Genomic DNA, 15,821 nt, shown 5'->3' on the forward strand with positions numbered 1-15,821 from the left:
TGTGTGATTTGTGCGAGTTATCGGGGTTGTTCACCAGGGATTTCACTGCCAAATGACGTGGTAATGACCCAGCTCTGTCACAGTTCCTCCAGTACAAATCTTCCACCCTCAACACTACCACCCCGCCCAGGGAGATGTTTTGCTGGTGGGTGGGTGCTTCATTCTGATAGTAAATTAATGCGGTTCTTAATGATTTTTCTCATAATTTGTACCATCATGCTGCTTTTTAGCGCGGTAGTAACTGTTATATTTGTTTTCTGATCCTCAAGAGCCCTCACGAAGGAAACGCTCAGGAAGTGACTTCTTTTGAGTAGCAGCCTCAGTCCCTCCCCTGCTCCGTGGGGTCTGCTCTGCCTTCTCTCCAGGCACAGCCCACCCCTGGGAGAGAGGCTGGCGGCTGCCTCTGGCCCGTGTCCCTCCTTCGCCGGGCGGGAATCCAGCGGCATTGCTGAGGGCGAGATTCCCGCCCGCCGCTCCTAGCCGGGGCCGAGCCTGAGGGCTGAGGGCGAGATTCCCGCCCGCCGCTCCTAGCCGGGGCCGAGCCTGAGGGGCTGAGGGCGAGATTCCCGCCCGCCGCTCCTAGCCGCGGCCGAGCCTGAGGGGCTGAGGGCGAGATTCCCGCCCGCCGCTCCTAGCCGGGGCCGAGCCTGAGGGGCTGAGGGCCGGGCCCCGCGCTCCCTCCCGCAGCGGCCGTGCGGGAGGGCCCCGGCAGCCTCCGCCTTGCCGGCACCTCTCGCTTCCATCTGGCATCTTCCCCTTCCTCCCGCCGGGGCAAGTTTGGGCGTTGTTTGTCTGTTTTCGGCGGCGTTTCGAGAGGACGATGGCAGTCGGGAACCACACCGCCTTGCGTTCCGCCGCTCCCGAGGCTGAGCCGTCCTTCCGCAGGGACGCCGGGCTGGGCTGGAAGCCGATCATGTCCTGACTGCCGGGATTTGGCTTTGTGTGAGTCTGCCGCGTTTTCCAAATGCCATTTCGATAGGATGCGGATTGAAAGGGTTGATTTATAAGCTGTGGGAGCGCGGGGCACGCTCCGTCAGTTGCTGTTAGAGCAAAGCTAATGCAGTCGGTTCTTGCAGCAGATTTCCCAGCATGCGTGAAGCAGCCTGACCCACCCTTTCATTTTTCCGCGTTAAAAACCCCCGTCTCCTTTGTCAGTTAAACCGGCAAGACGTTTAGTCGCGTCGTGTGTTTTAGAGTCCGCTTTAATTAAGCAGGGGCACGGGAAGACTGGGCTGAAGTGGCGTTTGGTTTTATTACAAACTTCCTCGCCTTTGCCTTGGATGTGAGCACCTGGCAGCGAGGGGATGCTGAAGGTTCTTTTGCTGCCACCAGCTCGTGTTGTTGCAGATGCATCTTCCTTGTGTTTGCACGCCCATCGCACTAATTGCGATGCAGGGCTTTGTGCAGCGGGGTCGGTTTAGTAGGATTGCTGAAAGCCTCGGGGATTGTCTTTTCTGTTTGGGGAGAGGTCGGTTTGAAGGACACAGTTGCTCTGTGTGCTGGAAAGGATTTGTTTGTGGCACTGGTTTTAAATGGAGAACTGGGGAAAGTGGGGGGGGGACAAGGAGCAAGTGAGGCAAAACGAGAAGCAGGCGTTTCTCAGAGCCGTATGTAGTAGGAGAGACTGCTTTTCTGAAGCTGTTACTAAACGTGATTGTTGAGATTAGTTGATCTCTTTGTAATTGAGAGAAAGAATTAATAGCTATTACCGTTTGCAGTATGCTTGACACATAATCAGCCACACAATCCAGAAGTCCCCTGGATGTCTGCCCCCAGTTTCTAACATCCCAGCTGTTAGACGCTGATGAGACAGCATCTTCCTGAAATGAAAAATCATGTGTAAACACTAATAGACTTTCTTAACACTGAGATCTATTAAAATCACAAGCAGCTTTCCTCCTCCTCATTGGTAGATACAAGACAATGTGGATTTACTGAGTCAGTATTGTACTGTGTCATTCACTTCCCTTGTGGCATTTGACAAAAAGAAAAAGTAGCTGTTTTCTCCTTCTCTTGGCAACTTCTGTAGAAGCTCCTTAACTGGGTTTATCTTAGTCTCTTCTGATCTTTAACACAGATATCTCTGGTTTCTAGTAATGATTTCACAACCCATTTGCTTTTGGTGACCTCTTTCAGCTGTTGTATCTCAGGCTTTGTCAATAGCTGGTGTTTCACCATGCTGACAATTAGAGCAACTGAGTTGATAGCACTTCTGTGGGTGATACTGTCTGCAAGCTATTGTCTACATAGTAGGTCATGCCTATAAGTGATAAGTATTGCTAAAGCAAATGCAGCTACCTCAAATAACATGTCAATAAAATAACTAACAGCACTATTGGAGTGACAGAGTGCTGATAGGTGAAAAGTATCAAGACCATAAACTTGAATATTGGGAAGTTTCAAGAAGGTGAGAATGAATGTTCCCTCAGCAACAGTAATTTGCCCCATTTTATGTGTGTGTGTGGATATTAAGATAACTCTTTAATTATGCATGGTATTGTTCCCTAGTAACCTTGCTCCTCCGCTGCAGGGAATGACTGTGCTCAAAATTTTGGTTTATAGCAAAGAGGGGGGGGGGGAAAGAGTTGAATTGTTCAACTATTAACTGTGGGCTCTTCCTTATCTTCCTGCAGCCCTCTGCCTTTTCACCATATGTGTTAATTCTCTGTATACCAGCCTTCCTCACCACTTGGCATTGATCTATTTGCATTTTCTAATGCTTTATTGCAAGTATTCGTTTCACCATTACTGCCTGTGAGGGAGAAGGTACCTGCTCAGCCCTGTAGACTCCATCCTGCCTGGATCTGCTTGTGGGAGGCTCTGTGGTTTCTGCTGCTTTTGCTGGGATTTACAGGGCAGAATGTAATGGTCATTGGTCTTACAGGGTAAAGGGCTTTCTGGAGCAGCCCAATGACCTTCAGGCTGACACATATTAATACAGAGAACCCATGGTTTTTGTTTATCCACATTGAATATGAACACAGGTACACTTCTGTACATCTGTGAGGGGGACAGCTTTGCACCAGCTACATTGCTTCTCAAAATACCCCTCATTAAAAGTCAGTGGAGGGTTTGAGGATGCTGTACTTCACCCAAGCTACAGCCTCTGCTGCACCTGTACCAAATGCAGCAGCAATGGGGGAGCACAACTGCATGCTGACTAAAGACATACTATGTGCTGAGTCATCAGACTTCTTTTTTTGCCTTTCCCACCCTCTTAAATTGATTCAGGAAGTTAATTTACTGTGATCTTTTAAATATATTGTGTAGCTTTCAAATTACCTGAGAAATCTCTCCCCAGATTCTCAGTCCTGTGAGAGCCTCTTCTCCAACCTAATGGCTTTGACAGCGAGCTGTCACCATTTTGCATCCCACCACTGAGTGCCGAGGAGCACAGAGAGCAGGACCACTGGGTCTATAAGCTATCAGCTCTGCTGCCTTGGTTGGTGCTTATTCTTAAAGCAGGAGTACAGGACTATACAGGACAGAACTTGTCCTTCCAAATGATCTTAAGTAGAAAATGCCTCAGTTCCTATTTAAGCATGAAGTGTTCCAGCTGGTATTGTATCTCTTGAAGCTCCCATCATGCATGTTTCAAATTCAGTGCATTTGAGACAGATATTTTCTACTTCAGCTGGGAAGCTGAGTTCCTGGAGACCCAAAACTACTCATTTGGGGCTAAAAGCTCTCAGTATTTTTTGTCTTTGAATAGAAGGAATTTGCTTGTCCTTTACATTGGTTCCATTGTAGGAAATCCAAGTAGGATTTAGATTCCCAATAAAGCTATTGGGTAAAAGCCTTCAGTCTTCCAAACAGTGCTTTGCTTTTTTACCCCTGTCAGAAAAGTATCAAGGAAAATGGTATCAAGGAAAAACCTTGTTGCTCCTGTATATGGTGGAAGCAGATTTGGCAAGTGCTGCAAACTGGTTGAGATAAAATGCAGGTTAGTGCTTTGGTGCCCTGGGTTCTACCTCATGTCAACCTCATTGTCTTTGAGATGAAATCAAAGTAAGGTGTTTTAAAATGAATTTGGAACATCTCTGTATGGTAGGGAAACTATTATTAGCATAATGAAATATTAGCTGCCTTTGGTGCTGAAAGGTGTTTAACTGGCATGAAAGTTCAGCTGTTTAAATCTTGTTGCAGAGCACTATGGAAAAACTTACTCTTGTGTCACCAAACTTTCCTAATTTTACCATAGTTTTAATACCAAAAATTGCAGTAGATTTTTGAAAGTCTTACTTCAGAGGGGTTTTAAAATGGAATGTAACCCAACTCTGTTGGATCTCCCATCCATGGGAACCTCATGGGTTATTCTCGTGTCAGGACAGGGCTGTGTGTTCCCTCTCTGCCACATGACCAGACCTTTTCATGTGCTGTGTCCTGAGAGACTGCATCCTGTAACATCTCTTCCCTCCAAGTCCACCTCTGTCAAAACCCATACAGCATTTTAGCAACTCTATACTGGGAAGGAAAATTTGCCAGGACCCACCTGTGGATGAGCTGGACTGTCCTGGCAAGGAGGTCCTTGAACATCACTCCCAAAAACTGTGGAGAAAACCCAAAGAGTTTACCTTTTGATGATGATGATGTGGCTTTTGATACTGTTGTGGTTTTAATACAGTGACTTTCTGTTTGTAACCCATGTCTTTGGAATCTTTCAGTCCTTAGCATTATCTTACATTATGTCTTTATATTGGGAACTCCAAAGGTTTTTTGTGTTCTTCATAACCTGAGAGGTTGTCTGTGTGGGCTAGTCACTGGGGGGCCTTTAGAGATGATGATGATGGTGGTGATGATATCTGTCTGCAAAGCAGTGTTTAAAACCAACATTGTGTATTACAAGTGAAAACACAGACAGTGATCTATTGATAGTCTTTGATGGTAGCTGGGCTGTGGGAGGGCTCAATCCCAAGAGGCTATCTCCAGGCTAATAAAGGCCCCTATTTGCAATGTCCCATGGAATCAAAGAGTGAGAAGGGGAAATGAGGTGGTCTGTGGCCTCCTTGACACCTGGCAGTCGTTGATGGCTTAGCAGGGCACAGGCAGTTCATCTAAAAGGAGGGATTTCTGAGTTGCTGTGGCTGGCTTTGGGAGGCTGACCTTTATATACAGCTCTTGTATGAGCAGGGAAAATTGCATTGCTGGTACCAATTCAAGTGGCCTGAACATTGCTTTGGGGAAACTGAGGGCTGGAGGCATTTTGTCAAGGGAAGAGGAAACAAAATCCGTGGCCTGGGCTGGGGGCTTCCTTTTTTTGGGGAGTGGATGTAAATGTTCAATCCCCTTTTCTGCTGTAGAGCTTCATTACACAACTGTCATCTGTTAGTCTGGCTTCAAAGGGAACTCAGATGTAATAGGAGTTGATAAAGTTGAATTACTTTATAGCCTAACAAGCCCATCCAACAATTAACTTTGGGGAATCTATAGACGTAAACATAGCAAAGTGCAGCTGCTTTTAATATAATCAGCGAGTGGAACTGCTAAAATCGACTGGTGAGGTTTTTAACCAGCTATTTAAGAACTGAATGGTTTCCAAAGTATTTGTAACGATTCTAAAAGCTTCCCTTTCCCCTGCCATCAGGTGGAATAACTGCTGAAATCCATCCCTGCTTTTTAAACACCTGGTTTTGCTTTCCACCCCCCCATTCTGCAGAGTTGGGCTGCTTTTGTTTTTTTGCTTTCAAGCTGGCATAAACCCCTGTGTACTCAAAGCATTCTGTATTGATGTGCAGATCTATTGTTCTAATCTGGTCAGTTGATCAATGAAGAGCAGCATGTAATTAATTGTCTAGTATTGTACACAACGTCCCACTCTGCATTTCTCCAGCTGGATTTGGTGTTTGTTAGCTGTAGCTGCATTCCTAAACAATTGCAAGAAGATAGGATAAGAGTGGCTTTGTTCTTCTCAGCTTTCCTTGCTTTTAGCTGACAGATGAATTTAAAGGAGAGACCATTTCCAAAGAATCTTCATCCTGAAGGTTTTGATCTTTTGCTTTAACAGTCCAAAGTGAAGGAAGGAATTGAAGATGTACAATTTGTTTACTGATTCATTCAGCCTGTGGGGTCAGCAGGAGAAATTAAAAACCCACTTTATATCCTGAAGGACCTCACAGATTCCATTTTCAGTGAGCTGGGGAGAAACTGGAAGGGGACAGCAAAGGAGGTAGCCAGCAGTTTGTTTGCCTCACTTTCAGTCTGCAAGAGGGACCATTTGTTCTGCTGTTCATACAAAATAGATGATGGTGCTCAAGGAAAAGTTGCATCTGCCTGACCTGTCCAGTATGATGTTCTACTTGTGCTGTTTTGGTTCTCATGCAGATGGAGGGAACGAGGAGCCACCAGACCGAAGACAGGCAAGTGTAGACTCCCGTCAGAGCCGATCTGGGCAAGGTAAACCTGAGTGTTGTTCTGCCTCAGTGACTCGTTTCTCATTTGTTCACCTTCTATATATACATTTGGTGTTTTTTTCGTAAGACTGTGTAATCTGATGGAGTCCTGTAACCATCATTATTATCCACAGAGCTACAAATTCACTCGTATTCAGAGAATAGACCATCTTTGGGGAGCCTGAAGGGGTTTAACCTAAGCAGAGGTGTAACTGTAGGGGGTATGCCATCTCCATTTTGCAGAGAGAGGGACAGAGCTTTGCACAAAGGCATTTGCTGGAGGTAGTGGTGGTGTAAGAAGTCCTCAGCACACAGCAGCACAAATCAAGAGGCCACTCAGTGCCTATTTGCCTTCCCCTCTGATTGCAAACCTGCCAGGTTACAGAGCTGTGACAGAGGGGCCAGCGCATTCCTACCTCGGGCTGAACAGCCCAGTGTTACATCTTCTGCTTTCTTTTGTTTCACCCTACAGCAACAGGGCAAAAGGTTCTAGGAAGAGAGTAGTAAAAATAGATTTGATATTATTTAAGTAATGATTATCCAATCTCTTTTGTTCAGTATCCATCATTCATAATAGGCTTGGTGGTTAAAACCACCACTAGAGCCGTGTAACAGGGATTTCTGCCACTGACAGCAGCAGCTCTTAGATCTGCTCTGGCTTACGTGTCCTTTGAAGTAGCAGAAGCTTAGTTTTAAGCATTTGCCCTTTTGTGAGGCTTGTGCAAATGCTGGTGTTTTCACACAGCTCTTGAGACCAAGAAGCAGTTTTTGGAAGCATGGTTCTGGTAGGTGCTCTGTGCATTGACTTATTTTCTCTCGGGATTGCAGCAATAATTTTCCTTCCATTTAGGTTCCAGTCTGTTGTTGTCATGATATCCTAATGACTTATTATGGAGACTTTTTCTCCAGAGCATTGTTCTTTTTTTGGCAGTATTCCAGTGTTGCCCAGGCAAAATTATTGCAGGTGATTGAAGCCCTGTGATCAGAATGAGGGGGACTGGAATTTAGACTTAAAACTCTGGAGCGCTGTGAAACATCAACAGCTGAAACTGCTCTGTTAACACAGGATCTTTTACAATTGCTTTAACATTTGTTATTTTAAATTTCCTTATTTTAAAATAGAAGAGAAAAAATTAGGAAGGAATGGGGGAGTTTATAACTGCATGTGCCTCATAGTTTACATCCAGGTAGCATTTCTGTGCTTTGGGAATACAGGATGAAGGGTTGCTCGTTTCCAGATGCTGTTATTTGAGATAAAGTTGCTGTTTTGTTACATCTGGAGGCTGAGCCTTGACTGTTTTCTCTGCTCTTAGTCTCTGTGATGTCCTTCTCTTTTTTTCTGGGTTGTGCCTGTTGGTTAATTGTTCCAAGATCCAGCAGCTCAGGTGCAACTGCCGTTGGAGGCTGCCCGCTGCGTTTCCCTACGCCTGTTCCAGACACTCTGTTCTCTCAGGTTGTGTTTCAGCCCATTTAGTCAGCATCTCGGCTGCTATGGAAAAATACCACTTTGGGGCAGAGGACATGGGGCTTTTTTAGCAGCTGACCAACCTGTATCTGTTTCCCTGTGTGAGTGTGACTCAAGGAACTGCAGTAACTAGCAACAAGTTTCAGCATGAGGGAGTGGAGGGTGCAACTTAGAGAAACAAGCTTCTACCCTAAATATTTCCATTTGGATTAATGGATGTGACTGTAGCAACAGGAGTCTCTTTGCTCCATGAGAGTATTATCTTTAACTTCACTTTGTTCTGTGTCCATCTGTCTGCACATGTTGTGTTCATCATGGTTGTGAAAAGGGGTTTCATTATGCTTCGACAAACCAGTCACCTGAAACAAGGTGCTCATCTTCTGTGTAAACTTCCTTGTTGCCATGGATGATGCCTACATACTGCAGCTGTCTGTAAAGCTTTATTATCTTGAAAAATATCAATAAATAGTTTATTAGTTCAAATCTGCACTTTGCGGTTAGCATTTTACTTCAGTGCACTTTAGAGACAAACTGTCACCGTTCCAATTCAGCCCTGAACAATCCTTAATTCGAGGGTTTGATGAACCCAATATTCTTTCTGACTGAAAGAAATTGAAGCCCGTTTCAATTGCTATATTTGTGTGTTTGTTTACTGTGTCAAAGGTGAAACAAATGATGAGGTCTGTAGAAGGAAAGTAAGTGTGTTGTGGATATGTTGTGAGCTCATTGAGTTTTATTGCTGAGCGTTTGCATTTGAAGAGGGAAACCAGTTGTGGAAATGTTGCCTTTATTTCTCTCTAAGAGATACTGTCCCCTAGTTGCCCTTGGCTTTAGGGAAACATTGTTCAAACATACTGCAAACTTACATCATAATAACAAGTGAAATACACCCAGACTTTTGAGCTCTTTCCCAGATCTTAAGTTGCAGGAGGTGCCTGGTGTTTAAGAGTTCCCTCAAACCCCAGAATCTGTCCTGAGGAAGTTGAAACTTTGTTTTTAAGAATCAAAATCAACAATGGTAAATCTCGGGGTGTTTTTTCATGCCTGGTGCCAAATGTGTTTTGATAAAAACATCACAGCTTCTTTGTGTCAATGCCAGTTTTGGCACTGGTGCTGCTCTGCCTCTCCTGGCACTCTCAGGTGATTGTGAATAAGCTTGCAGAGTCAGCAGAGGTGTTCAGCTTGCAATAACCCTGCAAAAAGCAAGGTCCTTCATCAGCTTCTATCAAGTAAGCTCTATATACTGCAAGGAATTACAGTTGGCAGTGCACAGATGGAAGAAGTGAAGCCTCTTTTTCCTCTAGATTAGCAGCATGCTATCAAATCATGCCCTTCTGGAAAAATTAGCCCAACTGCACTAACAGAGGCATTGCATCTTTGGGATGATCAGCATGGAAAACTTAGAAACAAGGTCAGACTGGAGATTTCAAGCTCTGCTGAGCAGTGACACTACCCACGTGTTGTGTGTGTGCAAGACTTGGGCTTGCTTTTGACAGCTCGTGTGTCTTTCCCAACATACCTCGTTTGTCCTCTCTGCCTGATGTGCTGTGTGACATCCATTGGAAGGAGAGCTGAGAAACAACAATGCTCCTGCCTCTGAAGCTGTAGTGGTGGTGTGTAGCTCAGATGTGTGTCATATGATGGTGCTGGATGGGAGTGGGTGCAGTGGAGCTGCCTGTCTCCCCCAACTCCCTTTGTAGTCCATGGAGAGGTCGTAGATGGAGTCAGTGGAGTGTCCAGGCTGGGATTCATTACTCATTGTCATTAGATGAATCTTGTTCCAAACTCCCAGCCTTCTAAAAGAGAAGCCTCCATATCCTCCCTGGGCTGTGTGTGCCAGGACCCCCTCACCCTCACAGCAAAGTTTTTCCTCATGTTCAAGTGGAATTATATACATCTATATTTATATGTGTGTATATATATATGATAGTCATCAACAACACCGAATAAAGCTAAACAAACCCAATACAATGATGTGTACCCTCTTAGAGATGTGCTCCATTACAGCATTTGTGTGCACACAATTACAGCAGCATGAAATGAATAGAAGAGCATGAGTATCTAGCTCATAGTTTGTGACAGTAATGACAATCTCTGATGAACCAAACGTTCTGAGCTGTGACATCCTTCCTATCACACACAGAAGTATCACCTCTGTAAGGATTGGGCTTTAAATACATACTCAGTGAACTACTGTGGCAAAAACGTGTTTTGAACTGTCAAAAACAGTGTGTGTGTGTAAAGTGTGTCAGTGTTTGGTATGGTTTCTTGTAAAGAATGATGCAAAAATGCTGAGAGATGTTGCTGAAAGTTGGCATCAGCAGTGGGTGGCTTTTACCTACCTCTCCTAGCACACTTCAGGAACTTGTCCAAGCTTTCTGACAGTTATTTCAGTGTGGGTTTTTCCTCTGATCATCAGCAATAGGTTGGGAAGTTCACACTGTCCTTTGGATATCTGAAACGGTGTTAGTCCATCATCTCCTAGAGTATCATGTATTTAAGGCATTTACCCTTTTGTCTTCTCTCCCACTCATTACATATTTTCACAAACCATTGAGAACAGCCCAGCTGTCCAGTGGAAATCAAGTCAGGAGTGTCTTTAATGGAGGGAAAACATCAGTGGGTACTAAAAGCCAAAGTCCATCCCTAAGGTGAGGCACAAGTGTAGTCTTCCTACATTATCTGTAATGAAATATTCATGTGAACAGTTTGAAGTTGCTTTTGCAGGTGAGTTATTAGTCATGTGGGTTAGGTTGTTAATCTTATTGACTAGAGGTGGAGAAACCACATGCTCTTGACCAGAGGTTTCCATATTCTGCAGCTGACAGAGGGAACCTTACAGGTCCCAGCTCTCACTGAACTAGAGCACCTGCCCCACTTCTGTCATTAGTATTTATTGCAACAATTAGCAGTGTGTGCTTTTATAGTTCTGTCTCTGCTTGTTGTCATGTGTCTTCCCTGGGGATCAGTAGTGATGATGTGACCCCCATACAGGCTTTGTGTGGCTCTGGGCACTGCTGGGTGTGTGTTAGGGGAGGGCTGGAGGTGGTGGCTGCTTTTGGAGGCTTTTCTTTGGTTTTTCTTTTTAGAAATACACAATGTAAATGCACAAAAACAGTAAAAGGAAGACTGCTTTGTCGGAACTATGTTTAAAGTGACTCTAGGACCCTCATGGGCAAGAAGCCAATGGCAGCCTGGGGGCATCCAGCAGAGTGTGGATCCAGCAGCAGGGCCAGGGAGCTTCTGCTCCCCTTTGCTCTGCTCTGCCACATGTGCTGAGGCCTCATCTGGAGTCCTGGGGCCAGTTGTGGGCTCCCCAGCTGCAGAGGGACAGGGAAGTGCTGCAGAGAGGCCAGCACAGGGCCAGCAAGATGCTCAGGGCACTGGAGCATGTTCCTGCTGAGGAAAGGCTGTGGGCCCTGGGGCTGCTCAGGCTGGACAAGAGGAGACTGAGGGGGGAGCTCATTCATATTGACCAAGATCTCACTGGTGGGTGTCAGGAGGTTGGGGCAGCACTTTTCTTCTGTTGTGTCCAGTGACAGGACAAGGGGTGATGGGATGAAGCTGGAACACAAACAGCTCCATTGAAACACAAGGCCAAACTGTTTGAGTGTTGGGGTGAGGGAGCCCTGGCCCAGGCTGCCCAGGGAGGGTGTGGAGGCTCCTTCCTTGGAGCTCTTCAAGCCCCACCTGGACACATTCCTGTGTGACCTGATCTAGGTGGGAGCTGCTTCTGCAGGTGTTTGGACTGGATGATCTCTAAAGGTCCCTTCCAACCCCACCATTCTGTGACTCTGAAAGATCACAGAATGTTAAGGGTTGAAAGGGAGATGGAAAGCTCATCTAGTGTAACCCGCCTGCCAGAGTAGCACCATCTAGAGCAGGGCACACAGGAACTCATCCAACTGGGTTTGGGATGTCTCCAGAGAAGGAGCCTCAACAGCCCATCTGGGCAGCCCCTGATGGTCCCCTCACCTCAACAGGGAACAAATTCTGCCTTGTGTTGCGTTGGAACCTCTTCTGGCCATCCTTGAGCACAGCCTGGCTCCAGCCTCCTCTCACCCATCCTTGATGTGTCTGTAAACATGAATGAGGTCACACCTCAGTGACCTCAAGCTCAAGAGCCCCAGCTCCCTCAGCCTTTCATCACAAGTGAGATGCTCTACTCTCTTCATCAATCCTGAGTCAATCCCTTAATCAATTCTTCATGGTTATACTGTTTATAATCTAATAAAGAGAGATGCTGAGATGCTGTTCCAGAAATATAAAGTCTTCAAGGGAAGTGTCAAGACACAGTACGAAGTGAACAGGAGAAAGCAGCTCTCCCTGCTCCCAGCAGGACTGAGCACCACACAGCAGTGACCTCACCTGAGCCAGACAGTCCTCTGTCTATGAATGATAAAAGCAAGAGACTTCCTTGGATTCTAACCAGGTTCTCCTTTGTTTTGCTGTTCCCATCAGGCACCTCCACAGAGAACGACTGTGCTTTTGAACCAGACTACGCCATTCCGCCACTCCCAGTGACCGAAGGTATGCAGCACATTCGGATTATGGAGGGCATGTCCCGCTCCCTTCCATCCTCCCCCTTACTCACACATCAGTCTATCAGTGTTCGACTCCAACCTGTGAAGAAGTTAACTGGTAAGGACTTTAAATAAAGTTCAGTGGGGCTTTTAAGGTCAGGTGGTGCAAAAACAACCTGTAAGCAAAGGCTTTGAACAGGCTTCTGTAATTGAAGTCATCGTTTGTTTCTTGCAGCAGCTCAGACCCAGGAATGGATTCAGTTTCCTGCTGACAGGGAAATAATTTCTGTTCTGAAAATGAGCTCTCTTGTTTCACAGACATTCTCTGGTTTTTCCTGAGAAGTTTCTAGCAGAGTTGTGTCTTCAGTTCCACTTTGTGCTGTGTGGTTCATGCCCAGTGGAAACAACTCTACAGGCATTTCAAAGAGCTTCCTGCTAAAATCTGGAATGCCCAGAGAATACATCACAAAGAAATGACAAACAGCACAGAGATGTATTTTTTTTCCTCCTTAGTTCATGCATATTTTTAAACTATTTTGTTTCTCTGCTCTGCTGGGATTGGGGTTTGAACGCCAAGTAGTTGGATTGTCAAAAGCACTTGGAGTCCAACATCCATTTGAAAGCCTGACGTTGTATTTCTACTGGTAAAGACTTTGGAGAAACTTGCTTCTTGCCTAAAACCTCACATCCCTCTGTGCTCATCTTTAAAAGCCATCAGCCAATGTACTGTGTTTGTACTGAGAGAACCTTCCAGAAAGAATTCTGACATGATATAACCTGATTCACTCTGTACCTTTTTTTTTTCCCTGCCCACTGGTGAAAGGAGAAATTGAAAAGGACAAGAGGAGGAGATCCCTGTATCATAGCAGAGTTGCTTTGCAGGGTGTCTGAGTAGTCTGAGCCTGTTTGGTAGCAGTGTAGCTCACAAAATGCAAGACAACCAGGCAGAAGGAAACAGGGAAGGACATGAAATCAGTGTAAAAGCGAAGTTTCAGTGCCTTACTCTGCTGTCTTCTACACGAGTTTCACATCACTAAGAACTTCATGGCTGAAGGTCTGCCTTAAAAGGTGAAGTCCTAAACCAGCTTCTTAGCAGGAACTAGAAGAGCTGTGAGTTTCAGAGGCATGTTCTTCAGCAGGGCCAATGCTGTCACAGTGGGGAGATTTGTGGGCTTTGGTGGATTTGGGGCTTTTTTTGGAACCATTTTCTAAGAATATCCTTCACTTTACAATCCTGCTACTGGATGGTGAGAACTCTTTTTCTGTTTGTCCTTCAGCATTTCCTTCTCTTTTATGGAACAGCTTCTAACAACAACGTATTGCACTTTACCCCAGTAGCTACTAAAACAAGCCAGAGCTTTACAAGATGAGTTTTGACTTCTAGAAGCATAACATCCAGCAGCAGGTTACAAGAGTGGTTTCAGAATGAATCCACTGCAGCTTAGTGTCTCTCAAACCTTGTTGTTACTTTAGTTCTTGATTCTTTCCTCTGCTTGTGTCATTTTGTGGGATGCAAATTCTGTGTGGGCTCTTTTGGTTGAGGATGTTTTTTCCCTGTCGTGCCTCACAGCAAAGGGGTAGCTGTGGAATCCACAACTTTCCTGCCACAGAGGTTGTGAACAACTACAACAATAAATCACAGCTCTTTTCTTTCTCCTCACAGCATGTCTGTACTTGGTGATTTTCTTGGGTAATGTCTGTTTAGTTTGTTCCTGCTTTGCCTGAATTTTCTCCTGTGATCCTCACATTCATCCAGTTTCCTCTTCCTTTTAGGTTTTTACTTACTTCTTTTGTTTATGTGACTTCTTTAGTAGAGGCAGGTAGCACTAAACAACTCCATAGACCTTTTTTTTCAGGTAGGAAAGGATGAAGAACATTCTATGTTACAAATACTTTACAAACCAGAACTAAAGATTTGGTTTTGTTGCCCTGTCCCCTTCTTTTCACTGTAATCCTTTGTGTTTATATGCTCTGAGTAATGTTACGTTCATGTATCTACTTGAACAGTTCATTACTCTTCTTTGAAGTACTTGCAGAGGGTTTGAGCTGTACATGGAAACAGCAAGTTACCTTATACCACTGCAGCTCCATTTCTTCCTCAGCAAGCTGCCTTGGTGTAGGCCTGCTGGGCTTTTGACTGATCAACAGACATCAGCCTCCTCCCACTTACCAATATCACAACAATTCATCCTAGCAGATCAAGCTCCATGTATTCACATTTCCAGGTGGAAACAGATCAGGCTCCATTTAGCTCCCAACTCTCAAAGCTTTTGTTTGGTTTGTGGTTTTGTAGAGCCATGCTGTAAACGTTCATCTGGTTAAAATTCATACTCCTCTGTCAGTCTGGTTTAGAAACTGTGTGTGGTGAAATCTAGACCTGAATGAGATGTGTACAATAAAAAAGGGATGGCATCAATAAAATGCTGCCAAGTGTTACTACACAAAGGAGAAGTGTAGGCTCCTGCTTTTGTTTAGAGATGCATTTTGGGGTCAGGCACAAGAATCTATTGGAAATCAATTGGGAGGGTGATTATGTCTGTCTTCTGCTTCCAGGGTTTTCCATTACCATCTGTTTTAAATCTTCTAGCTAGACCCAATCCACTGTAGCATGAAAAACACATGCTGATGTTTCACACATATGTGTCTTGACTCCCCTGGAGCTCCTGATACACTCAGAATTCCAAGAGCGTTTCAGTGCCTTGGTGGATTAGCATGATCCTGTAAATGATTAGTTTAATTTCCTGTTGATATTGTCAAAGGAAAGTGTTGATTTTACATCCTCAGTCATTGTAGGGATTTGTTTGCTTTCATAGAATGGCAGGGGTTGGAAGGGGCCTTTAGAGATCATCTAGTCCAGCCCCCCTGCAGAAGCAGGTTCATTAGGGAACATGTAAAGAAACTGTGGAGGTAAGGTTTTCTTCTCTGCTGTTCATGGCATTTAGAACATTTCTTCATTTCTTATCATCTCTTTCTTACTTTGCAATCCAAGAGATTCAAAAGCTAACCAATTCCTCAGCAGCAGAGCAAGGTTGCAGTTGAGTGAGTGACCCCTTATTAAATCAGCAAATAAAAGCGGTGGGGTTTGAACTGTTCAGTTTGTAAAGACCCTCCTGAGCTTCATTCATTAATAAACATCATGATCTGTAAAATAAAGAATCTTTGGAGTTACTGTTAGGTTGGCAAAGACAAGTTTACAGCCTTACACTATTCTTTTGATGTGTTTCTCCTCAGTTTTGCCCAATACTCCTCTCTGGTATTACAGAAACCTTGTAAACGCCATCACTGCATAGTCAAAATCTGGCAGAATTGATAAGCAACTGGGTTTGAAAATCTTCCATGTGTCTGCAGGAGCTTTTCAGATAAAAATAAGCAGCCAGCAGTTTGACAGTAAGTACATGGAGACGTTTCACAAAGTCTCGCTGGCTGTGATGGTTGCCTTTTTGC

General features: G+C 44.8%; 1 protein-coding gene across 9 annotated transcripts in view; it reads left to right on the forward strand.

The window, feature by feature from the left end:
• Window positions 1-15,821, forward strand: part of LOC104557622 (protein TANC2) — a 306,816-nt gene that overhangs the window by 125,121 nt on the left and 165,874 nt on the right. For 6 of the 9 annotated variants that reach the window (XM_062018045.1, XM_062018041.1, XM_062018049.1 and 3 more), the window contains 2 exons: window positions 6,322-6,393; window positions 12,316-12,495. In XM_062018045.1, coding sequence (XP_061874029.1) covers window positions 6,322-6,393; window positions 12,316-12,495 — 252 coding nt within the window. The remainder of the gene's footprint in view (window positions 1-6,321; window positions 6,394-12,315; window positions 12,496-15,821) is intronic. The other 3 variants (XM_062018048.1, XM_062018050.1, XM_062018047.1) reach the window with 2 other exon arrangements.

Source organism: Colius striatus, chromosome Z (assembly GCF_028858725.1).
Source record: "Colius striatus isolate bColStr4 chromosome Z, bColStr4.1.hap1, whole genome shotgun sequence".
NCBI lineage: Eukaryota > Metazoa > Chordata > Aves > Coliiformes > Coliidae > Colius > Colius striatus.